The sequence below is a fragment of the Eumetopias jubatus genome, unplaced genomic scaffold, assembly GCF_037043125.1.
Source record: "Eumetopias jubatus isolate StellerSeaLion01/CBP00866 unplaced genomic scaffold, mEumJub1_p1.0 scaffold_16, whole genome shotgun sequence".
In the NCBI taxonomy this organism is placed as follows: Eukaryota; Metazoa; Chordata; class Mammalia; order Carnivora; family Otariidae; genus Eumetopias; species Eumetopias jubatus.
Genome location: NW_028274822.1, coordinates 65,218,604 through 65,245,413, shown reverse-complemented (window position 1 = coordinate 65,245,413; position 26,810 = coordinate 65,218,604). Strand labels below are relative to the sequence as shown.

Sequence of the window (26,810 nt, the reverse complement as noted above, 5' to 3'; positions counted from 1 at the left end):
AACCAAGGTACAAAGGCAATTCCCTGGAGAAAGAACAGTCCTTTCAACAAATGGTCCTGGGACAACTGTGGATATCCATCAAAAAATAAAGAAAGAAGAAAGAATTTTGATCCATTCCTTATACCAAAACCTAACTCAAAATAGATCATAGACCTAAAATTATAAAACTTAAAAGAAAACACAGGAGAAAATCTTTGTGACATTGGGCTAGACAAAGATTTCTTAGATATGAATAGCCAAAGTACGATCCATAAAAGAAAAAGTTGACAAACTGGACTTCATCAAAATTGAGAACTTTTCTTCTTCAAAGACACTGTGAAGAGAATGAAAAGACAACTCACATACTACGAGGAAACATTTGTAAATCAAGTATCTGATAAAGGCTTGTACCCAAAATATATAAAGCACCCTCAAATTTCAGTAATAATAAAACCCACGTAATTTTAAAGTGGCAAAATATTTTAAAGGACATTTAACCAAAGAAGATACACAGATGGCACATAAGCACATAAAAGATACTCAACATTAGTCATTAAGGAATTGCAAATTTAAACCAAAATGAGATACCATTACATACTTATTAGAATGGCCAAAATTAAAAAGAATGGTGATACCAAAATAAGTGAATGGATAAACAAATCGCAATATAGTGGACTATTTACTCAGCAATAAAAAGGAATGAGCCGGGCACCTGGGTGGCTCAGTCAGTTAAACAGTCTGCCTTCAGCTCAGGTCATGATCCCGGGGTCCTGAGATCCAGTCCCGCATGGGGTCCCTGCTCAGCGGGGAGCCTGCTTCTCCCTCTACCCTCCCCGCCCCCCCGGCCGCTCATGCTCACTCTCCCTCACCAAAAAAAAAAAAAAAGGAATGAGCTGTTGATACATGCAGGAACATGTTTTTTTAAAAAAGCGGCCACCTACAGAGTTTTTGCGAAACCTTGTCCTAGAGTGTAAGTGTAGGGATAAATCTTTATCCTCCACCCCATAGCCAACACCCAGCACAGAGGGGCACTCACTAAATGTCAGATGAACCAAACTGCTCAAAGATCTTCCTCTATTCTTTAAGTCTATAACAAAGTGTCAACAGTCCTCTGATACCCCCAGGGAAGGTTCTCTCCCTTCCTGACTCACCTGTTCTGACAGCAATCCAATGTGTGAGTTACTGGTAAAATACATGTGAATCACTCATTCAAAAAATATCCACCAAGTGCCACTTTGTGCCAGGCAACTCTCAGGTCCGGGGCCAGTGTGGTAAACAAAGCAGGTAGACCTGGGACATGACAGAGCTTGCCTCATGTGGCGGGGACTTACACACAGTCAGTTGCTTGGTAGGTCAGACAGCAATTCTGATGGGTCTCATTGGCATAACTCAAGCTGCAAATCAACATTCCTTTTTCCTCTTCTTCCTCAAGATCCTCTCCAGTCCCTTTGTAAAGCGTCCGGCATGATTTCTGCCACATCTAAAGTTGTTCAAAAATAGTAACCCCCTCTGCCCACTACTGGCTTTGCCAAGGGCCTGCCCCAAACCTCTTGTGATGCCTATCTCCTGGCCAGCAAATGGGAGACACAGGCAGGCCCTTCCTAGACAAGGGATTGTTGACACTTTTCAAAATAAGCCATGCCCTAACTATGTAAGTGCAAGGCCACAGAACCAAAATGAGAACTTCTTTTCACTAAGCAGTTCTCAAATGTTTTCATTCCCAAACCCCTTTATGCGCCTGACATTTCTGAGGACCCCAAAGATCTTCGGTTTATGTGGGTTATATCTATCAACGTGTACTGTATTAGAAATTAAAACCAAGAAATTTTTTAAACACCAGGTTCCCAAATATACACTCAAAAGGTTAAAACACATACGACCCAGCAATTCCACTCCTAGCTCTATGTCCTGTGCAAAAGGGGTGAAGGCAGGGACTCAGACAGACGCCTGTGCGCTGGTGCTCACAGCAGCATTACTCACAATCGCCAAGAGGTGGAAACAACCCAAGCATTCACCAACAGATGAATGAACAAACATGTGGTGTATCTATTCAATGGAATATTATCAGGTCATAAAAAGGAAGGTAACTCTGACACAGGCTACAACACGGATGGACCTTGAGGACATTCTGCTCAGTGAAACAAGCCAGACACAAAAGGGCAAATACTGTACGATTCCACTCATATGAGGTGCCCTAGAGGAGTCAAATTCAGACACAGAAAGGAGTGCAGAGATTACCAGGGGCTGGGGGGAGGGGGAATGGAGTTGTTGTCTAATGGGGATAGAGTTTCAGTTTGGGAAGATGAGAAGAATTCTGGAGAGGTATGGTGGGGACAGTGGCACGGCAGTGTCAATGTACACTTAAAAATGGTTAAAGTGGTAAATTTCATGTTATGTGGATTTTACCACCACTTTTATTTATTTATTTATTTATTTATTTATTTATTTATTTATTTAACAGGGAGAGAGAAAGCGAGAGAGAGGGAACACAAGCAGGGGGAGTGGGAGAGGGAGAAGCAGGCTTCCCGCTGAGCAGGGAGCCCGATGCAGGGCTCGATCCCAGGACCCTGAGATCATGACCTGAGCCGAAGGCAGTCGCTTAACCAACTGAGCCACCCAGGCGCCCCTTTACCACCGCTTTTTAAAAAAATCCTTTAAAAAAGACAGACAGAGAGGGAGAGAGAATACCAAGCACGCAGCCCATGAGCCATCAGTCACCTGTCAAGTGGCCTCTGGCAATGCCACTGAGCACTGGTGAGAGAGAGACAGAGGCTAACGACCCCTTGCTATTATTATGGAAATGGTTTTGACCTTGCAGAGCCCCCAGAGACATGCAATGTTTGGGAATTAGAGGATTCGGGCCCTAGAAATTTAGAAGCCTCTGCAATACAGATTCTTTCTCTGGATTCAATTTCTTCTTTGTCAGCAAGCCTTGGCCTCATTTTAAATTATGTAAGCTGAGCTGTCTCAAATTACTGTGTGAAATTTAGTATGCGGCCTTAATTGTTTGGAATTGACTTCTCCTAACATCTGCCCACAGAGAAATAGAGGAAGACAGGGAACAGCGGAAGCACACATGTCCACAACCACAAAGCTCAGGAAATCGAAAATCTCCAGCCAGGAAATGCAAGAGAGAATTGCATCCCTATCTCCTCCCACTGCCCCCAGCTGGATCCAATGGTCTGCACAGAGCAGAGGTGCATCTTCAGACACAGCCCTCCATGCTGGGGTGCCCACCCAGGGACCAGGAGGCCCCAGTCTCCCAGCAGACCTGCTCCCAGCTGGGCAGTGCAGCCTCCGTCAGACCACTCAGACATTCTTCCCTGGAAAGAGCAACAGCTGTTTCCCAGAGGGGCTGCCCCTCGGTCTCATTTCACCCCCTCCCTACCAAGGCAGGACCGGGACAGGGATATTTATCTGGTACCACACTAACACACCAGCGGCAGAAGGAAGAGAGGATCTGAAAATAAGGCTCTGCGTTGTGACAGGACAGGTCTAGGAGAATGGTTCCCATGGGATGCTGGGTCCTGTCCAGCACGTCAGGAACTGGTGTTCCCTGGCTGGAACTTGGGCCAGGAACATTGCTCTGGACACCTTTAGGAGGGAACAGAGATCACTGTTGACCACACAGATCACTAAAATACAAAACACGGCATACCTGCCGAGAGGGCCTTCTGAAGTAGAGTTACCGGTATCCTCAGGTAAGAAGATAAGAATAAGGGGTTTGAACAGGCACGTGCACCACCAGAGACCACAGGGAAAGGCCTATAGGTCAAGGGTGCCGCCTGGACAAGTGCCACCAAAGCAGGAAAGGAACTCTCTGCTTGGCTGGGGCTCAGCAGGAAATCAAACCAAAAGGCACTGGGGGGGCAAGCTGGCTTCATGGGATGTGCTATGGCTCCAGTGGAGACCTTCAGCAGAACACCAATCAGCAGCAGGACAGAGAATGGTTCTGGGAGGGCAGAACTAGGAGATGGGGACAGCATTACCAGACATTCGGAACATTTCCCAGGAGATCATTCTAGAATAAACTGTGATTAAATGAGAAACTCATTGCCTTCTCTACAGTGCTCTAAATGCCATTTGTCCTTTCATGAGGCGAAGGGCCACTTCCATCCAGCCTTCTCCCAACGACCCCTCCACTCAGGTTCTTGGGAACCCTGGCTCAGCAGTCCCTATGGTTACCCCTACAATCCCATCAGCCCTCTCCCAAGGAGCTGTCACTTCATGGCACCAGTGAGATTGCCTGTAACCACCCTGCTTCCTGGCACAATGTGGGGTGGCTCTTGGTTGCTGAACGGTTTCATGTATTCTGCCCTTTGGAATGATTCTGTGAGACCCTCTGAAGAGGCAAATGCTCTCCGAGGGACCCACCTGGAGAAAGGGAAAATGCGAGGAGGGAGCTGGGACCAGGGGCTTCTGCACAGCACAGCCTGCCATGGGGTTCAGCAGCAAAGCCCAGGAAAGGCTGCTGTTAATGGGAGGCCTGGGCACTCCTCCACTCTGGCAGGCATCAGGGTTACAGCAGGAAGACAGAGTATCTGAATGTCACACTGCAACGAGCTCAGAGACCAGCTGGCCCCATGATTCTCACACACGAAGGCCTAGCATCCAAGGGGGAGTGGGACGTGTGTGGCTCATGAAGAATACAGTATGGAAGTTTTACTAGTAAAATTTAAATGAGAAAGGCCAGAGACTACTGTATTTATCAGAAAACCCATCTAGTCCAGTCAGCTCATTTCACAAAAGGGCTGACCTGCCTGCTCCATTCCTATGGCAAGCTGACAGCGGCAGAACAGGAACCAGAAGGCAGGCTCTGGCTCTTTTGCCCAGATCTCTACCCCAAAACCAGCTCGGCTAAGTGGGAATCAGGACTCAGGTCGGGAATCACAGCCACCCCCAACAGGATGCCCTGCATTCTGATTTGGGGCGTGGCTAACCCATCCTTCCTCAGAGGGCTGGTTCCAAACTTTCCAATTCTGACCCATTTTCTCTGTTAGGACAAAAAAAACATAGGACTTATGAAACGCAGTGCCTCTGTGGAGGTCAGCAATACAAACCCCCAGGGACGAGGAGTGTCTGACTGCTGGATAGGGACCTGCAGGGCCAGGCATGTACCAAAATACTGTGGTTTTGAAATACAGCCAAAATTCTTTGCTATGCCTTCTCAAATGCCAGTTGCTCCGAAGTCACTGTGACCACCAAACCCATTTCCAAATAGCCCTGGGGCAGGAAGAGAATCACTGAGAATCACCCTGTCAGCCCTCCACATGGGAGGGGAGACGCATCTGACTGCTGAGTCTGAGCGAGGACATCCCCTGTTCCCTGTCACCCACCTGCCTGACAGGGACAAGCACGTGCCCCAGCTCTGCTGTGACAGCTGACCAGGGGAGTGGGGGCGCACTGGGGAAGCCACTTTCTCCTATCAGTCAAGAAGTCACAAGGCTGATGCTAGAGACCACCACACCAGAATAAAGTGACAAGGCCCAAACTTCAGTATTTATTTTTTGTAAGTCACAAGCATTTTCTACATCCAGGAGATGAGGCGACCATCACTTACTGTATCTTCTATACTCAGACACTGCCCAACTGGAACACTGGCTCATCTGCCTTACCTTGTCCTCCAGCTTCTCCTTAAGCAGATGTTTGGGGAAGAAGGCCCTGCTTAAAGTTAGTTATCTTAGAAGAGGAGGGGGAGGCCCAAAGGAAAAGGATGACTAGACAAGATGAAAGAGAAAAGAGAGGCAGGTTCTCTAAGCATCTCTATTAAATGAATGACACTTTGAAGAAAAGAACAGCAACCCACAGTCTATATTTTATGGAGGCTGGGGTGGGGGAGTTCAAATGTGGGAATGAGACCAGGGCAAGAGAGTGGGGTAGACCTGGAGTAATAGCTATCTCCCATCTGATGTAACATCCATTGGCTGTTTCATCCACCACTCACACCACATTTTGATGTCAGCCGTAGTAAAGTGTAACCAGTTCATTCAAGAGAAACAGCTGGAGCAAGATCAGATTCTTGTATGTTCATTTTGCATGTACCACACAATGTATCAAATGCCTCTAACACATTATTATATTTAAATCCTTAAGACAAACCTGTCAGCACAGCCTTGTACTTCCTGCGGGTCAGGCACTGTGCTAGATGAAAGCAAGAGCAGGATGATAAATGCACGGTCTTTGCCTTCACAGAGCTCAGTCTAGTAAGGAAGCAGACAATCTTGACTACCTTGGAGCAGCAAAGAGTTCTTAGAGAAACACAGAGTGTTAACGTAAAAACTGATAAACTTCAAAATTTAAAACTTCTTTGATCAAAAGTGTGGTAAAGATACATCGATCAATGGAACAGAATACAGAGCCCAGAAATAGACCCACACAAATGTGACCAATTGATTTTTGATAAAAGTACAAAGACAATTCAATGGAAGAAAGAAGCCCTCAGCAAGTAGTGGTGGAACAACTAGACATACACATATCAAAAACTGAACCTCGGGGTGCCTAGGTGGCTCAGTCGTTAAGCGTCTGCCTTCAGCTCAGGTCATGATCCCAGGGTCCTGGGATCAAGCCCTGCATCGGGCTCCCTGCTCAGCGGGAAGCCTGCTTCTCCCACTCCCACTCCCCCTGCTTGTGTTCCTTCTCTCGCTGTGTCTCTGTCAAATAAATTAAAAAAAAAACAAAACAAAAACAAAAAAACTGAACTTTGATCCACACTTCACACTGGATATAGAAATTCACTCAAAACAGACCAAAGACTTACATGTAAAATCTAACTCTATAAAACTTCTGGCAGAAAAGAAATAAAATCTTTGTGAACCTGGGTTAGGCAAAGTGCTTACATACATCTCTAAAAGCATGATCTATAAAACAATGTTATAAACTTAAATTCATCAAAAGACCAGTGGTTACCAGGTGGAAACCTCAAGGTAGGGAGAGGGGCTGACTACAAAATGGCAGCATGAGGGAATTTTGGGGTGATGGAACTGTGCTCTTCATCTTCAGTGTGGGACTGATTACACGACCCTACACATTTGTCAAAGCTCAAAGGATATACCAAAAAGGAATTTGTGTACTAAATTAAAAATTAAAACAGATTTTTTTTTAAGATTTTTATTTATTTGACAGAAAGGGACACAGCCAGAGAGGGAACACAAGCAGGGGGAGTGAGAGAGGGAGAAGCAGGCTTCCCATGGAGCAGAGAGCCCAATGCAGGACTCAATCCCAGGACCCCGGTATCATGACCTGAGCCGAAGGCAGACACCTAACGACTGAGCCTCCCAAGGCGCCCCTAACACGGATACTTTTTAAAAGTACAGTTAACCAAGAATAAAAATAACAATATAAAAGAAAAAAGTACAGTTAAGCAAATGAATGGCTAAGTCACTAAGAGAAAACACTTGTAACACATATCTCTTATCTGGACTATACAAAGAACTCCTACAATTCAATAAAAAATATAAATAATAAAAAAGCAAACAACCTCATAAAAATGGGCAAAAGATTTGAACACACATTTCTCAAAAGAAGATATATAAATGGCTAACAAGGACATGAAAAAGTGTTCAGCACATCACTCACAGGAAAAGGCAATTAAAACCACATGCGGTACCATTACACAATAGAAAGGCTAAACTTTAAAAGTCTGACAACATAAAATGTTGGTGAGATTGTGGGGCAACTGGAACTCTTATACAATATTGATGGGAATGTAAAATAGCACAACCACTCCGCAATTAAGCAAGAAAAAGAAATAAAAGACATCCAAATTGGAAAGGAAAAAGTAAAATCACCTCTGTTTGCAGAAGACATGATTTTATATGTCACATCCGAAGATCCGCCAAAAAAAAAAAGCGTTAGAATAAATTCAGCAGAGCCATAGGACGTAAAAATCAACAGACAAAAATCAGTTGTATTTCTATACACTGACAATGAACAACTTGAAAAGGAAATTAAGAAAACAATTCTACTTACAAGAGCATCAAAAAGAACAAAATACTTAGGAATAAACTTAACCCAAGTATACCAAAAACTACAAAACACTGCTAAAATTAAAGAGGACACAAATAATGGAAAGACATCCGATGTTCATGGAATGGAAGACTTAAGATGTCAATATGAACCAAGCAATCTACAGATTCAATGCAATCCTTATCAAAATGCCAATGACTTTTTTTTTTGCCAAAATAGAAAAATCTATCCTAAAATTAATATGGAATCTCAAATGACCCAGAATACCCAAAACAATCTTGAGGAAGAAAAACAAAGCTGGAGGCCTCCCACTCCTTATTTCAAAACATATTACAAAACTGCAGTAATCAAAACAGCGTGCTACTGGCAACAACACAGATATATAGGCCAATGAAACAGAATAGAGAGCCCTGAAATAAACTCTCACGTATATGGTCAAATAATTTTTGACAAGGGTTCTGAGACCATTCAAAGAGGACAGGACAATGTTTTCAACAAATAATGCTAGGAAAATAACCGCATACAAAAGAATGAAGTCGGACTCTTACCCAACACCATATACAAAAATTAAATCAAAATGGATCAAGGATTTATAAACATAAAACCTAAAACAATAAAACCCTTAGAAGAAAATACAAGACAACAGTGGATTTAGAAGTGATTTCTTGGATATAACAAAAGCACAGGCAACAAAAGCAAGAGGAGACAAAAGAACTACATCAAACTTAAGGAAATAAGAAAGTGAAAAGGCAACCTACAGAACGAAAAAAAATTTACAAATCATGTATCTGATAAGGGATTACTATCCAGCATATATAAAGAACTCCTACAATTTAACAACAAAAATACAAATAATCCAATTTAAAAATGGGCAAGGGGGGGCACCTAGGTGGTGCAGCTGGTTAAATGTCGGACTCATGGTTCCCACTCAGGTCGTGCTCTCAGGGTTGTGAGATCAAGTCCCATGTCGGACTCCACGTTCAGCAGAGTCTGCTTAAGTTTCTCTCTCCCTCTGCCCCTCCCCCACACCACACATGCATGCATGTACACTCTTTCTCTCAAAAAAAAAAAAAAAAATGGGCAAAGGACATGAGTTAGACATTTCTCCAAAGAAAATATACAAATGGCCAACAAGAATATGACAAGATGTTCAACATCACTAATCATTAGAGAAATGCAAATCATAACAAGATATTACTACATACCCTTTAGAATGGCCACTATAAAAAAAATAGAAAATAACAAGTGTTGGCAAGAACACAGAGAAATGGGAACCTTTGTGCACTACTGGTAGAACTGTAAAATGGTGCAGTCACCATGGAAAACAGTATGGAGGATCCACAATAAATTAAAAATAGAATTACCATATGATCCAGCAATCCCAATTCTGGATATGTATCCAAAAGAACTGAAAATGGGATCTTAAAGAGATATTTGCACACCCATGTTAATCACAGCATTATTTACAATAGACAAGAAGCAGAAGCAATCTAAATGACTCACAGATGAATGGATAAAGAAAATGTGGTATATTCATACAATTATTATTCAAACTTAAGAAAAGAAGGAAATTCTCTCATGCTACAACATGGATGAACCTTGAAGACATTATGCTAAGTGAAACAAAAAGACAAATACTGCATGATTCCACTTATATGAGGTTTCTAAAGTAGTCAAACTCTTAAAAAATGGAATGCCAAGAGCTGGGGGAAGAAGGAAAAAGGAAGTTGTTGTTCAGTGGGTTAACGAGTTCCAGTTCTGCAAGATGAAAAAGTTCAAGATCTGTTGCCCAACAGGGTGCATTTCGTTAACACTACTGTACACTTAAAAACGGTTAAGACGGGGGCCCCTAGGTGGCTCAGTCGTTAGGCATCAGGTCGTGATCCCAGGGTCCTGGGATCGAGCCCCGCATCGGGCTCCCTGCTCTACGGGGAGCCTGCTTCTCCCTCTCCCACTCCCCCTGCTTGTGTTCCCTCTCTAGCCATGTCTCTCTCTGTCAAATAAATAAATAAAATCTTTAAAAAAAAAGAAAACGGTTAAGATGGTATATTTTATATTACATTCTTTACCACAAATTTAAATTTAAAGAAACAACCTAAACCTTGTTTCCCTGGATCCGGTTAACAATCCTGTGAGGTCAGTTTTATTATTATCCCCATTTAGAGAAAATAAGATGAGGTCTCCTCATATCCCTCCCGGGGCTGGTTTCCGATATGTAAAATGAGGTGACAGTGGGCTGTACCTAATCCTCACAAGCACAGACAAGACACGGAGGGATTTTAAAGCCACAAGGGAAATATTAACACCGAATAAACTTCTTCAAGACAACAGGCTTATAAGTATGAGGCACTCTAAAAGGAGATTGACATTAAGGCCCAGTCACTGGAAGATTTGCCCCAGGTCCTCCCTCAGGTTAGCTCAGTTGGGGCAAAGCTCTGACACCTGCATGAACCCCCACAGGAGCTCACAAAAGCACACAGCTTTTCATTAGTGGGCCTCTTTAAAGAATACTAAAGATTACAATGGCACCCTGAAAGTTTCATTCATACACTTACTTCAGAACCAAAATCAAGAGTAGGTTTCAACACATCAAAAACTCTATCCAAAAAGCAGGGTTATCGTTAGGGTTCACTAAGCTACTGCACACCTAGAGCTTAGCAGAGTGCATGATGCTCAGAAATGGCGGGGTGGGGGGGAGGGGGAAGGGGGTGACAGAGGTAAGAAGGATGGTGGTGATGATGATGACGACGACAACACTAACAGCAGCCAAGAACCAAGGCCAAAAGTACAGAACCAGGCCAGCAGGGGATGCTTTTGGCATCCGCCAGCCAAGTGTGAGGCTGCCTGAAGGACATTTGTGAGGACACAGCCGTGGGCAGGTGAGACAGGGGGTTAGCACCATGACACCAGTGGCCAAGGCTATGGGAAGAAGACAAGAAAAGTGTGTGGGCAAAGAAGTTCAAGTTGAAAAGTCAGGAGCAAAAATATGAGAGGGAGCAGAGGGCCAAAAGTACCTACGGAAGCTGTGCAATATCAGAGCGTGAGTTCTAGCTTGCCCAGGTTTCACATACTGGCTCCACCACTTACAAGTTGTGTGACTTTGGGCAAGTCACTTATTCTTCCAAGCTGTTTCTTCATCTGTAAAATAAGGTTGATATGAGTACCTGCTTTCTATAAAAAGAGCATCACACCTCACACTGCAATTATAAAGGAGAAACGCACAACCGCGACCACACAGAATTTTGTAACATTGTTTTATTGTGTGTCCTAATCATTTTGGGGATTACTTTCTGGTTTTTAAAAGTATTACCATTTTTACATTTAGTTATATGAAATCTTTTAAATACCTTGTTCTGATCATTAACTTTTATTAATGCTTCTTAAGAGATAATATAGCTACATGGTTCAAAATCCACAAGGAGGTGACAGATAAGATTATTAACAAGACTTCCAAGCTTCTTAAAATGTCCATGTTTTCTTGATTGCAACCAGAAGGTGCTGAGGTCAGCAGAGGAGGCTGCTAAAACACTAACTCCCGGAATGGGTCAGCCAGGTCCAAAGAGCTGTGACAGCATCAGTGTCCACACAAGATACTGGTGGAGCTGGAAGCCATGAGCACTGAGAAGGTGCCTCTTCCTTTGCAGGTGGGTGCCAGATGGTGGTGCAACTATCTCCACTCAGTCCCCCACAGCCATGCAGCTCTTTCATCTTATCTTGCAATCATGGTGCAAGAGGCAGAGCACCCGGCTCAAGATAGCAATCTTCGGTATCCAGTTTCTGCTTCTTCTACTTAAAAGCCAAGTGATGCCACCAGGCAAGGTAATTATCCTCTCTGGGCCTCAGCATCCCAGTCCCTAAAACGGACCTACCACCTGCCTCTCTGTCTCCCTCCCAAACAGGACTGTCAGATAAAGCATGTACACAACTATGCCCAAGCTCAACCCCACCTTCAAACAGCTCTCCCACATCACCACACACCCCAGAGACTATCAGAACATGGCACACACCATGGGGTGGATGGTGGAACTGGGAGCTTATTAAACAAACTTGAGCTCAAATGACCCGTCATCTAAACCCTCCACTTATTTTCCCAAAGCAGGAGCGGAAATTAGAAAGAGTGACTTGCCAAAATTGCACTGACAAAATTGTCAATGACAAAACTAGGATAACAAGGTCTTGGAACGCTTAGAAATGAAAAATAACTCATTTTTAAATATTCAATTATTACAAAATAACTTTTCAAATGAACCTTCGACTATGGGATAATTTTAGGTTTACAGAAAAGTTGCCATGTGCCCTCAGCCAGTTTCCCTGGTTGTTAGTATCTTACACTACACACTACCAGGGCACATTTGGCAATAATTAGGAAACTAACATTGGTACCTTTCTATGCACTGAATCCCAGACTACTGGAATTCCACTGGTTGTTCCACTTATGTCCTTTTCCTGTTCCAGGATCCAGTCAGGACCCCACACTGTAGTTAGTATTATAAAGTAATTTCTAATACACTCCATCAGAAGACTTTAAGGTTAACAAAATTAAAAAACTAATTAATAGCACTTATTAGTGTTAAAATCTAAGGAATGCAATTGTTATAAATTTTACTTGGCCTTTCTCTTTACTGATGCTGAGTGGTCATTTATTCAACATATATAATTCTCTTCAAACCTGAGAAACAAAAGTGGAAAAAATATCTTAAGCGAATAGCAATTTACACTAATGAGCTGATTTGTTAAAACTATAAATATCTAGTCATAAAAATGATTTTTAATTTACCCAGGAAAATACAACCTATTCAAAAAGGAGATGTTTCCTTACCGATTAGTGTGACGAAGTAGAAGCTTGTTATAATAAGATTCTAATAATTACTTCTCTCAATAGTCTTTATTTAGTAAAGGTGGTTTCAAATCAACAGTTGGGGTTTTTTTATTTTGTTTTGTTTTTTTATTTCAACTAGGTTCCATGCCCAACATGGGGCTTGAACTCAAGACCCTGAGATCAAGAGTCGCACACTCTACCAACTGAGCCTGCCAGGTGCCCCCAAATCAACAAGGTTTTGTTCCTAAGTGTATAACACAAGGAAGAGAGAAAAAAATTAATCCAAGTAGCTTTTGGACCGAGTACACTCTACGTATACAATCAGTCTAAAGACAAAAAGAGCTGCAAAAAGAAAAAAAAATACAAAATTGTACCTCGTTGGTTTGCTGTTGATCATGGTAATGGGTGTAGTACTTCTGAAACTATTCTGTGCACACAGTAGGACTAAGCAAATAAGTAAATCTACTGATGTTGGAAGCCAAAGTTTTCATCGCAGAAAAAGGGAGATACAAATATGAAACAGGGAAAGCAGGCAAGATCCCATACTGCTGGGTTGGAACAAAAATAGTATGAACTTACACAAAAAAGGACGAACACACAGACCCATCCATACACACACATGCACAGAGACAGACAGACATACACACACACACACACCCCAGCTGAATTGAAAGGACTGGTAGCAGCACTATCCCAGCAGCAATGAACACACCTAGCACCAAAATCTTGGCTTCTAAATACCATCTCCCACTAAAATGAACCAGTGTTCCATGGAAAAATGCCTGGGGCAGGAAAGATACAAGATGAGCCTGGTAATAAGGAATGTTCAAAATGGATGAGAACATGTCAGAAGGATGCAGAAGCCAGCCTAAAGGGGTTTCCCTTTGTAGTATATCAATTACAATGTAAGCATCAAAATGAATCATGACAGTAACAGACTATAATAATTGAATAGAAAGAAGAATCCATGAATCCATACTGACAGTAAAAAATGAAAAGGAAGAGAAGCTCTCTTTTATAGACTATTACTAAAAGAAAAATTAAGAGAAAAATCACCATTTAGCAATCATCACAGTGGGGACGGATTCAGGCAAGAATCATTAACAGGTGCTGAAAATCAATGGGCAAGGATATCTCCCTACCAAGTACCTGCCAGTCACAAAGGGGGAAAGGCACCTTTCCCCAGAGAAATGTAGCCAATGCCACCCTACCACGTGATGAAGGTTAATATCGCTATTCCTGGGACAAACTGATGGGCTGTGCTTCCAGATGCATGCACTGAGGAGGACTCAATGATCTGGGGGATCGCACCCGCCAAAAAGGCATCAAGTGAATCTGATCATAAGGAATCTGATAAACCCAAAATGAGGAATAGTCTATAAAATGGCTTCCTGTACTTTTTCACAAGTTGGTAACACGAAGGACAGACAGGAAGCTGTTCCAGATTTTAAAAGATTAAACAGACACCAAAATTAAATGCAATCCATTGACTCCAGGTTGGATCCTGGCTTGGGAAAATATGTTGTAATGGGACAACCGGCAAAATGGGAACATGCCTAACAGTACTGCATCGATGTTAAACTTCCTAAATTTGATAACTATACTGTACTGATAAGAGAATAGCCTTGTTCTTAGGAAATATACACTGAGGGACTTAGAAATGAAGGGTCATGATGCCAGCAACTTAGTTTCAAGTAGTTCCCCCCACCAGTACAGTTCCCCCCACATGTACACACATGCCTGCACACACATGTGTGTATGCGCACAAATGTGTGGTGAGTCAAATGTTAACCGGTGAATCTGGCTGAACTATATAAAGGTGGAGTTCATTAATACTACTCTTGCAACCTTTCTGTATGTATGCATGTTCCCAAAGTAGAAAGGTTTTTTGTTGTTTTTTTAAAGAACGATGTATCCCTCTGCCTCCCTTCAAAGGAAGATATTTTGAGATCTTAATTCTTTTTGGAATTAAGCTACCTCATACCAATAAAAAAATGCTGACCATTGAGTCTTTGGGATTTGGTTTCATTTTTGCCCATATGGGACCTCTCAACTGAATTAATTCTGCTCATGTCAATGTTCCCCTAAATGGCCACTCTAATTCTAAATTATCCTTGGTGAAATTATGCCATTTAGATAAATAAGCACCCAACTTTGAGTTATAGCATAAATACATGTGAAAACCAGGAGCCCAACCTGGAGTTGCTGCAGACCTAGCTTTAGACTGAGATAAATACGTGAAGGTCTGGGAACAGCCAGTTGGAAGTACTGCCTATGTATTTTAGGAGTTAGGTCCCCCAGCCTATTGGCCATGCCATCTCTAACTGTACAAATCTCACTAAACTGCAGCTTCTGGTTGATGCAAAGTTTAGGTAAGAGGCCTCTCCCAGAACCAGACCCCAAAGAGAAAACAAAGTAAGACTGAGGAAAGTTCTCACAGAATCTTGTTTAAAAAAAAAAAAAAAAGGAAGTACAGCTATGTGTGCTAGCCTACAAAGATCTCCAGAGCACGGTCAACTGAACAACTCAATACATTATATAAAAAGTAAACTCCATTTATGTAAAATATTCCATGTATGAAATTTTTGTAAAGATTAAAAAAAATCAACATCATTTTTCCAAACTGTCCTGGGCTTTCACTGTGGCTCTTTACGTCATTCTGCATGTGCATCCCACCCGCACTGATGGGTTGGAGGGAGAATCTGAAGATGTGGCCAACAAACCACTGAGGGTGGCAGCACAAGCCTGCCTTGGCCCTAAATGAACCTCATCCCTTTCAGGTACTTCCAGTCCTCTCACTCTGCCTTGTAAGACCACAAAGCCAGGGATAAATTAACTAACCCAGAGACCCTAGGACGCAGCCAGTAGCACTCAAAAGGCCTCTGCATCAGGAGACCTGATGTCAGTCTAAGCACTGGGGGGTCCTGGAACCTCCCATCTCCCAGCTGACCCTCTGGGATGCCCTCTGCAGTGGCCCCTGCCCCTTGTCCAGTGCCCCAGGGAGCCCCAAGCATTCCTCTCCACAGCCATAAACTCCTATGGAAGGTCCCCTAGGAAACAAGGCTTCCAAGACAGGGAAGAACAAGGTGGACACCTGAAGGCTCTGTTCGTCCAGCATACCCACCAGGGCTCTGCTTTCAGCCCTGTCCTGTCCAACACAGAGTAGTCAACAGCTGAGGGCAGAAAGACAGCAAGGTGATCAAACTGATGGCTGGCTTCCAAGGATCTGGAAGCCAGCCTACAGAGAGACTGGAGGGAGCAGGGGCACAGACTAGGGACAATGACCAGCCCAAGCTGGGTGAAGCAAAGGCCACACCAAGCAGAGAAGGGGGAGAAAGCCAAAAGGCAAGTATGGCAGTTCTTGCACCCACCAGCTCTCGAGCAAGGCTTGTGCTGTGCAATGGCCCAGGGAGGGGCAAGCCATGTCCTCATGCAGGGGGAAGTCCGGTTCCCAAACCTCGGTGCCCCACAAGTCCATCAGAGAGGAAGCCCTGCCCACCCACCCCCAAAGGCTTCCTGCCCAACCCCTACCCCCACCCCAGGCTGGGTGGCTGGTGAACTTCAACGAGGATCCACACTCGTGAGGAAGTTTTCACCCGCTCTCACCTCGCAGCCCAGCTCACCCCGACAGGAGCAAGCTCCCCTCACTGTGAGGCCCAGGCCAGCTGGCTCTGCAGCAGCCGCCCCCCCGCCTCGGCCCCCAACACACGGGTCCTCCAAAGGCGTTCTTGCAGGCGGCCACAAGGCCTGCATCCTCGCCACCCCCACCAGGGGCAGCTGCGAGGCCCACTGGCTAAGGAAGCTGTTGCTCTTTATGTCAAAATATAAATAGCCATTTGTGCATTTGTTCAATAACTGATTTCTGAGTGCCCACTCTGTGCCAAACTAGGCCCAGGGGACACAACATGAACGTGACAAAGAGTAAAACGTGTCAGTATGAACAATCCTAGCCCTGTCCAAAGCACTGCGGCTGTTTTGGGGGCTCTAGGAAGCCACATACACCCCCTCTCCGACCATGGGAATGGCGCTCACTGTGTGTCGGACAGTGCTCAAAGCCACTTCGCTCTGCTGCCTCCCAGGTGGGGGCTCTCTCCCAAGAAACAGGCCCTTATGCATGCACACCCATACACCCAGACTTTCGGCAGGGGTGGGGGGTGTCCCTACATTTGGAGCTAACATGAATGGTCTTTTTGTCAGATTTGTTAGAGCTCTATACCCACTGATTTTAATTCTCACAGCATCTCTCTGAAGTATGTTCTATTATGTCTGTGTTACAGACAAGGAAATTGAGGCTCAGCACAGTCAGAGAGTGGGCAGCACAGTGGGCCCTGACGCCCAGCCATGCAGCTCTAGGGTCCATGCTCATGCTCTTAACCCACCACACTGGACTCACTGTGTTCTAAACCACAGCCACTCCTTCTCCAAACAGCTTGTGTGAAGCAACACCAGACCTGGGCTTTCCTCCCTCCCAGGTTGATGCCCAGAAGCCCCAGGACACTCTGGGTCTGTAGCTCACGGCACTCCAACCATGGCCCACAGGCCATTCACCCTCCCTTGGACTCGCCCTGTCAAGACAACCATGTCCACACGGATGGAACACACAGCCCAGCTTGGAGCAACAGGACAAGATGTGATTGACTTTCACTAAACACCCCAAGTCAATTGGTAAATCACACCAGAAACAAAAATACAGCTATCACAGAATAACCATACTTTGAGCCCATCCATCATTCTGGCAAAGTGTTGGCCCAAAATTGCGTTCTCGGGATTACTGACCCGCTCTGCAGACAGGAAGAGGAAGGGACCACTCACCAACTCCTCAGCACCCCGAACACAAAAGCACGTGGGAGGAGGGAACAATCTGGCAGTGTACCAAAGAAAAGACATTTAATCAGTCCCTTGCTATCTACTAGGTCCTACATGCTGTCACTGATACATTCCACTCAAGAGTCAAGAAATTACCAATGTTTCCCTATGCCAAGTACCAAGGGAGGTAGAGGAACAGAGGTAAGAGAGCACACAGGCAGGGAGGGCCGAGAACTAGATCACCTGCCATGACGGCTAAGAGGTGGGCAAGCCTCAGCGCTGCCAAACTGCCCAGGGGAGGGAGGGGTGAGGAAAGTGCTGGTGAGCTAGCCTGGGAAGCAGGACGAAGGAAGGTGGCAGGCAAGAGCAATCTGGGCCAGAGGAACAGGAAAGGTGCAGCCTCATAGCAGCAAGAAGGTGCAGACCTGTCTGGCGAAGTGTGCAACAGCAGCACGTTTTCCGTTCCTAAGACCAGAACGGCCAACTGAAACAATAACCTGACTCGCTGCCACCTGGGCCAACCAGAGCTTTAACCACAGTGCTTCCTGTGCCCTCAATACTTTCCCGTGGTGACGGTGCCCGGCACACAGCAGGTGGGAATGGGCGACAGTGCCCAGTACACAGCAGGTTGTGGTGAGGGCTTGTTACAGGACTGTGGGGAGGCATTACCATTCCTCTCCCGGAGGCGCCAAGTACCAGGAGCTTCCTCTTGCTCTCTGCAGTGGCCAAAGTGTTCAGGGGGAAAGGCCCACTTACTCTCAAATGGTTCAGAAGATAAATTATGTGTGTGCATACATACATACACACGTGCGCACATGGGGGATAAGGCAGATGAGCTAAAATGCTAACAAGAGGTAAGTCTGTGTAGAGGATATGCAGTTGTTCTTTGCATGAATTTTATTCCTGCAACTTTTCTGTAATTTTGAAGTTATTTCCAAGTTTTCTTCGTATGTTTAAAAAAAAAAGACAATTCATTAGCTAGCTAGTGAGGCTGGAGAGTGTATTAATCCTACTTTCCAAAAAAAAAAAAATCCTACTTTCCAACTAAAAAGAATGAAATTGTTAAGCTGAAAGCGCAATCAGCCAGTGGAGCAAGTTCTACAGTGTTACAGGGAGGTGGGCTGTGAAGGAAAGAGCTCAGAACTTAGAAAGCGGCTGGCAAGCCCAGATGCAGGTTCAACTTCCCAGCTACTCCCATGAGCTTCAGACGAGTCTGCTTCTAAAACAGCCACACTCTTCCTATTCATGAACTCAAGTGCTGCTCCAGAAGCAAGGTGCCACAGCCACTAGTTCGTTCACTGAAAATTTACCAGTTTGGCAGACAGCAGGCCCCTATGGATCCCTAATGACAAAGGGGAAAGAACCCTTAACTCGGAACCAACTCACCTGGGTTTGAATCCCAGCTATGCTGCTCACCAGCTGTGTAACCTTATGCAAGTCATTTGCCTCTCCCAGTCAGCTTTCCCAACAGTACAAAGAAGACAGCTTCCAGTCCCACCACCTCATCAGGCAGCCTCACTGAACACAAGCCTTTTTACAGGGCTGGGACAGAGCTCACTTGGAGAAGGCAAATGTTTTCTCAGCTACGTATGGTGGGGGCCACCCTAGACTGAGCTGTGGCTAACACCATGGCATGATTTTCTATCATAACTGAAGCTAGAAAAACACTTTCAGAATCAGCAGTTGCTACTGCATTACCTGCACACATGGAGAAAGGGACAATGAAATGATACCACAGTCACTGGCTCCCCAGAAGCCCCTCCATGCTTGTTGCCCCTCAGCAGAGGTCTCCAACCTACCCTTCTCACCACAGCCCCAGGAGGGAGATGTAACACCCACCACCACTGGTCCTTATGGCTAACCACAAAAGGGATTTGAGGGGATGGCTGGTTCTATCCCTCAGATCAGAGTGTTTAGATGAAAAAGGGACCCTCACCAGAGAACCACTGGGTCTATCATGGGAAGAGATGTGCCCTGGAGTTCCACAGCTGGGGGTTAAGGATGGCCAAGACAGGACATATACAGCTGGGGCAGACAGAGCCTCAGCCAAGGGCACATGATGGGAACAAAGGCCAGACATCTGGGGCTGAAATCTCATCTCAGTCACTTAGTTTCGTGAGTTCTCTGTGGTTGTTTCCCTATCTGTAAAATGGGGCTAATAGCAGTCATCTATCTCACAGGGACCACCTGAGAGTTAAGCAACGCACATGTTAGTACATATTAGAACAGCACCTGGCATGTAACACATCCTCAATCAACCAAGATCAAACATGCATTTAAAAGAAATTTTGCCAAAAGCTCTCTTGTCGCCCCCACTCTGTGAAAGGTCTCACACCCTGGCTGCACCAGAGGAGAGCCAAAGGTGGCTTGGCCCTGGTCCTCACGGACTCCCTCCCTCCTGGGAAGCAGGTTCTGCCTGATGCCCTCCTCACACCCAAGTACAGGTCTAAGCTGGGACTCCCATAGAAAGAATGCAGGTGAAGACCAGGGAAGGTCTCCTTCACAAGCACCAGCCAGCAGACCCCTGCCTGGAAGGACACAGAGCACATACAAGCACCCAAGGAGAACATATGACCCCAAGTGAGACCTGCCCTTGCTGCTCAGCCAAAATCAGGGAACCAGTTGGAGCCCTCCGGGGGCAGAGCAACTCAAGATACCACCAGGAGTCACTGCAAAGTTCTGATCTGGAAAGTCATGGAATGCAAAAGGTAACTTTGCTCCCTCAACCAGAGCCACCTCCCTGCCCCAACTCAGACCTAAATGTGAGGTCTCCTGTGAAGCCCTCCCCTGCCTCACGGGTACAAATGACTGGCTGGCCACCACTGCTGCCTGCCTCTAAGCCCCCATACTTGATGACCTGATTTACATCCAGCTTCTGCTTCCATACTTAAAGGGCACTCCTAGAGAAAGGGGTTTATTCAGTTCATTTGAGCATCCCTAGTGGTAGGCAGACAGTGAGGACTTGAAAACTTTTTCTGAATTGTTGCTGGCCAGCTGGCAGGATACATGGACAGCAAAGGAAAGGGAGCTGGGGACATCAGTCACCTCTACCATCCAGGCAGGAGATGCTGGACCTGGAACCAGAGGCACCCCAAGGAAGACAAGCATGATGTGTGGCCTGGTCCCTCAAGGTCCACCTGAGGGACTGACAGGCAAAACTGGGACCCAAGAGCCAGAACAGAATGATGTCTCACCTCTCTACAGACACAGACAAGTTTTCTAAAGAATTTAATCACAAGAAGCCGTAAATCCATTAGCTCCATGGTTCAAGAGCCCATTCAATACTCCCTCCAAAGGTAGGCTTTGTCCTGGCTTCCATTCCTACTAAGGTCACCCCACAAACAGTCACCCTGCTGCCCAGAGAACCATCAGAAGCAGCAGGCAACCAGCTCTACAAAGGGAGCCCAGAGAAGCATCACTGGAGTGACTCCAGGTTGAGCATGGGCCCAGGGCCTTGGCCACCAAGTAAAGGCAGAGAGGTGTCTGGTCTGCAGTGAAAGCCTTGGCTGAAGCATTATGGAGAGTGGCACACCACTGTGCCCCCCAGCCTGCCTTTACACAGAGAGACCCAACAGAGCTCACAGACAACAGCCCTGGACACTTCTGCCTTCATGGGCCCCTTCCTCCATAAAAAAATAATATTAAGAGTCATACTTTCAACTGCAGCACTATAAAGACAATAAATCTGTACGTGTATAACATTATATATTATACATACATAATATATAATAACATTTTCTTTGACCTAAAAGGTCAGGGTTTTTTCCACAATGAAGGAGGGGGAACACAAGAAACAAAAATAAAAATTACCCCAGACCTTCCAGCTGCCGTGATTCTGATTCCCCACCACAAGCTTACTTATAAAAACACAAGTTCCGAGGGGAGCTCCAAAGCATTTAATTATCACATTTAAGGAACACTCCTAAGTGCCTGGCAACACCCAGGCCCCGACGGCGGAGACCCGGCCGCAGCACCAGTCTCTACCCCAGGAAGCTTGCTTCCTGCGTGCGATGCTTGGCGGACTCCTAGTACCACGGAGGGCCCGGTCTCTGAGCTGAACAGTTCTCAACTGCCAACACCTCACTGAGTGACAATAAGCGACACGGCTACCGCTTTCCAGCCGAGGAGCTTCCAGAGCTGAGACGCTGGCACCAAACCACTGCTGAGGGAAAACATGGGAAACCTGGTGCCTCCACGAGCTGCTCTCTCTCGATCCTCCAGCCTGACCCCAGCCGCTGGGCAAGGTGGGCGCGCCCCAGGGGCGCAGCTCCTTGGCCAGAAAACTCCCAGGCCCCAGAAGTTAGGTCGCGCCCCGCACATCGCTTCCGTCAATCTCAAAGCACGCAGCGCTCCACGGACACGAATCCAAAGGTAACATCCCTCGAGAACAAAGTTCCATGATGTACGAGACGCTCTGAGCCCAGGTAAACTCTCGGCACAGTCCCGGGTGTGGGGCATGGTCCCGAGCGGGGGGCGGGGGAGGCGCGGCGGCCCGGGGGCAGACCTCGCCGACGCCCTCCCGGGGAGCCGCCCCGCCCGGTGGAGGGACGTCTCGGGCGACCCCGGCCCCGCACACTGCCCGCCCTGCCCCGCCCCGCCCCCGCCCCCACACACCGCCCCCACCGCGCCGCGCCCACCGCGCCGCGCACCTGGCCGCAGCGGCTCGGTGACGGTGAGCACGAGCAGGAAGAGCAGCAAGAAGGCACCGCTGTCTGCCTTGGGCACCATTTATCCTCCGTTCATCGTCCCCGGGGCGGCCGCGTGACCCCGCGGGGAGGCCGGACCGGGCCGAGCTGAGGGTCAGGGGACCGGGCCGGGCAGAGGGTTAGGGGCCGGGCGCGGAAGCGCGGCAGGAGAAGGCTCCGGCTAAGCCGCAGCTAAACTGGGCCGCGGACTGGCGGGTACTCTCCGCCTCAGTCTCGGGTTCCGACTCTGGCTCCGCGCAAGATGGCGGCCGTCCTGCTCGGCTCCGTGCCGCCCCCCGCCCGCGCCTCCGGCGCCGGCCAATGAGTGCCGAGACGGGGGGCGGGGCCTGCACGCTCCCAATGCGTGTGGACCCTTGGCCGGGCGGGGGGCGGAGCCTGGGCGGTTGCACCCGAAAGGGGCGAGGCCTGAGGCTGGGACGGCGGGGAGGGGCGGGGGCCTGGGAGGTGGGCCCGACGGGCGGGCGGGACTATAAGGAGTTAAGTGTGCCATTGGTTAAGCGGAGAGGTGGGACTCGGGGGGTGGAGCCTGGGCGGTAGGGCCTACTGAGGGCGGGGATCCCAGGGCAGGATGCGCAGGGCAGGGGCGGTGGGGGAGGGGTAACCCGGCCAAGACGACGGATACAGAAAGGGGCGGGGCGCAGTGGGACCGATGAGGTGAGGAGCGGAGAGGCGGGGAGCAGCCCAGGGGGCGGAGCCCGAAGGAAGAGGGTAGGGACGGGGAGCCGAGGTGGTCCGCGGTGAAGCAAGAAGACCCTGGGGCAGGAGGGGTCGGCACACCTCGCATACCTGCAGGCCCAAATCCGGTCGGCGGCCCAAGAGTGCTCCCTAAAGTGGTCCTCTAAAGGCAGAACCGCTGCGGAGAAGGAATGAGGAAAACGAGAGGAACGCATACAAGCTTTGAGGAAGTGGGAAGATGGGGTAATGGAGGAGCCACCCTGTAAGGAACAGGCAGGTGTGGCTTCACCAGCACACAGTCCTGAAAATGTTTCAGGTGAGGAAATAGCCTACAGGAGTGTCATACGAGAGGAGCTGACAGGGAAAGCCAGATCTTAGACTGTGGAGCGAGGCTGGCCTCTGAAGGAAGAGCCCTGCCTACACAGTGTGGGGAGGGGGGGGAGGAATGTTGGGCACAGTTGCTGCCACAGCAGGCCACATCTGCAGGGAGGAAAGCCTCAGTTCCACCATGCTCCCAGTGCTGGCCTCACACCTGTCAGGGAACAGAGTGACGAGGCAAACACAGCAGATGCAGCGTCTCACTAGGAGAGGAGCAAGCTGTCCAATGGAAAGACCACCAGCCACACACACACAAGGCCTGGCACAGGGTGTCAGAGCTGGGGAAGAGGGTGAAGATGGGAGCAGAGAACAGGGGGCCCATTTTAGCCTGGCCCACCCCCAGCCCCGCCAACTTGCTCCCCAGGAGCAGTCCTCCCAAGTCCCTTCAAGGCATAATCCTCCTGAATGTCCCAGGATTCCAGCCTATGATACTTGGGGTCCCTGAGAGAGGTACCCACTCCTTCTGAGTGGAGATGGCCAAGATAAAAGCCAAGGCTAGGCCAGACCTGCCTGCTCCCGCTCCTGCTCCCTCAGGGCGTGGCCTGTAGCAGGTGCTAGAGAAAGGGCCTGTCACAGCAGAGGGGCCCCACGGCCAGCAGAGACAGTGGTCCCTGTCCAACACTGTCCCAGCTGCCGGCGTTGTCCTCATGGAGCATTCCCAGGAGCAGCTGCGGCACTCGGAGTGATCCAAGCCCAACCTTCAGTGTGCGCGGGGAGCCGAGCCAGGGTTACAGGCTGGGCAGACCCCACAGAGGGAACTCAGAGGTAAAAGCAGATATCCCTGCCAGTTGTGCCCCCTGCAGAGCCACTGTCGGAGAAGCAGGCCAGCAAAGGTTCGGATGGGGAGAGCAGGACAGGAAGGTGAAAAGTCCAGCCACACCATGCAGGGAGAAGACAAAGCCCTGGCTTCCAAAATAGCAGTCACCACTGGGGCAACGACTCACGGCCCCTCCTGATCCACCTCTACCTTTGGCCCTCCCACACAGCCTGCAGGCAGCCTGTGTTGACACCACCAAGGACCTCTAGGGCTGAAGGGAGGGAAAAGAGGTCACGGCTATTTTTCCCCAGCTCCCTCCCTGTGGAGTCACTGCCTCTACAGTCTTCCCAGTTTCCAGTGACCAACCTTCCCTTCTTCCAGGGGTCTGTTACTACCCTTGGGGTACCCTACACTCCACTCCCACCTTTGTAAGATGACTTTATTAAACTCTCCTCAGACTACCCTAACTTGAGTATGTCTTTTGTTTCCTGCCGGGACTCAGACTAATATGACCATCCACCCTGGATTTCCTGGGATGCCCCATGTTGCGATAATCAACCCCACAAGGAGGCCTGGGTCCTCGTTTGGAAGCACCAGCAGACCGATGTGTTCCCCACAGCCGCCTCCTACCTCGGGTCTCAGCCAAGTACAAGGCCACTCTCCGCTGGCCTTTGGTCCACTCCAGCCCCCTGGCTGGCCTTCCAGGGTTCCAAGTCCAAGTGGCTCAGGCCAGAGCCTCATTCCCCAAGGGCACTCCTTTATGACTTCACCCACTGAAGTCACCTGGGGGACAATGCTGAACGTTCCACCCCAGAGTCTTGGCCTCTAGGAGGCAGGGACAGCAGGCCCAGCCAGCCCAGAGGACTCTCTGTCCACAGTGTAAATGAGGACACTGCTGGCCCATATCCCACGGGGATGTAAAGGGCAGCCTCAGAGGCACTGGGGGCTCCTGGCACCATGGATGACGCTGCCGTCCTCAAGCGGCAAGGCTACATCATGGGGATAAATTTGGGAGAGGGCTCGTACGCAAAAGTCAAATCTGCTTACTCTGAGCGCCTGAAGTTCAACGTGGCAGTCAAGATCATCGACCGCAAGAAAGCCCCCACAGACTTCTTGGAGAAATTCCTTCCCCGGGAAATTGAGATTCTGGCCATGCTAAACCACCGCTCCATTATCAAGACCTACGAGATCTTCGAGACATCAGAAGGCAAGGTCTACATCATCATGGAGCTCGGGGTCCAGGGTGACCTCCTCGAGTTCATCAAAACCCGGGGGGCCCTGCACGAGGATGACGCTCGCAAGAAATTCCACCAGCTCTCCTCGGCCATCAAGTACTGCCACGACCTGGACATCGTCCACCGAGATCTCAAGTGCGAGAACATCCTCCTCGACAAGGACTTCAACCTCAAGCTGTCCGACTTCAGCTTCTCCAAGCGCTGCCTGCGGGACGACAGCGGCCGACTGACTCTGAGCAAGACCTTCTGCGGGTCGGCGGCGTACGCGGCCCCCGAGGTGCTGCAGGGCATCCCCTACCAGCCCAAGGTGTATGACATCTGGAGTCTGGGCGTGATCCTCTACATCATGGTCTGTGGCTCCATGCCCTATGACGACTCCGACATCAAGAAGATGCTGCGCATCCAGAAGGAGCACCGCGTCAACTTCCCCCGCTCCAAGCGCCTGACGGGCGAGTGCAAGGACCTCATCTACCGCATGCTACAGCCGGACGTCAACCGGCGGCTGCACATCGACGAGATCCTCAGCCACTGCTGGGTGCAGCCCAAGGCACGGGGCCAGCCCTCTGAGGCCATCAACAAGGAGGGGGAGACCTCCCGGGGCCCTGAGCCCTCATGGACCCCTGAGACCCCTGACAAAAAGTCTGCCTCCAAGCTGGAGCCCCGGGAGGAGGCACAGCCCGAGACACAGTCCGAACCAAAACCCAACGAGGAGGAGATGTGGCAAGTGCCGGTGTCAAGGCAGTTGGACACCACGGGCCTTGATGGAGAGCTGCCCGGCAGGGAGATAGAGGAAGAGGCCCTCCCACAGCCTTCAGAGACACACACCTAGCGTGCCTCTCTTGGCCCAGGGGGCCAGCAGGGAATGAAGCAGAGCTCATGGCTTTGAGCCTGAGCTCCAAAGCAAGGGACAAGCCAAAGAAGGAAGACGGTCCTGGATGAGCCATTATTTTCATCAGTTTCATCTCCCTCCCTTTGAACTTGGTAACCCACATGGCTAAAGAAGCAATAAATCACTACATTAGTGCAGACCCCAAGGTGAATGTCTTTGCCCTAGCTGACTGAGTTCTCATCCAGGGAGAGGACCCTGCACTCCCTGCCCCCCCCCCCGGCTCCCCACTCTCGGATCGCACCGCATTTCGCCTCCAGTTTGGGAAAATACATCCCTGTGTGCCCAGCCCTGACTGTGACCTCAGGCCCCGGACCAGAGCAGAGAGCTGAGCAAGGAAGACGCTGTTTCAAGAGGGAGGCCATGAGTACGGTGCTGGGAAGGGCAAGGGGGCACAGAGAGGACAGGACCAAGAAGGGCAAGGGGGCACGGGGGCTCCCTGCAGTTGGGGCTGAGGATCTGGGCCCTCAACGTCCCAGCGCTACTGACTCCACAGGCTGCCGGTGGGGAGGGGGCCTGCAGGGGGCAGGTGGACCAGCCTCTCAGCCCCTCTGGAGCTCCCCACCCTGGGAGGCCACTCATTTCTTTCATTCTGTCCACCAGG

General features: G+C 48.5%; 2 protein-coding genes across 3 annotated transcripts in view; one reads left to right on the top strand and one right to left on the bottom strand.

Moving 5' to 3' along the window:
• Positions 1 to 22,538, bottom strand: part of DGCR2 (DiGeorge syndrome critical region gene 2) — an 82,781-nt gene extending 60,243 nt beyond the window's left edge. For both annotated transcript variants that reach the window (XM_028095920.1, XM_028095921.1), the window contains exon 1: positions 22,219 to 22,538. In XM_028095920.1, coding sequence (XP_027951721.1) covers positions 22,219 to 22,297 — 79 coding nt within the window. In that variant the 5' untranslated portion in view covers positions 22,298 to 22,538. The remainder of the gene's footprint in view (positions 1 to 22,218) is intronic.
• A 2,504-nt stretch (positions 22,539 to 25,042) lies between these two features.
• TSSK1B (testis specific serine kinase 1B) lies at positions 25,043 to 26,149 on the top strand. Its single transcript, XM_028095915.2, has one exon. It carries the CDS (start codon positions 25,043 to 25,045, stop codon positions 26,147 to 26,149), a length of 1,107 nt encoding a protein of 368 aa, XP_027951716.1.
• The last annotated feature ends 661 nt before the right edge of the window (positions 26,150 to 26,810 follow it).

What these genes read in the sequence shown, in the direction of transcription:
- TSSK1B (XM_028095915.2), top strand. Translation starts at nt 25,043, where the DNA reads ATGGATGACGCTGCCGTCCTCAAGCGGCAAGGCTACATCATGGGGATA.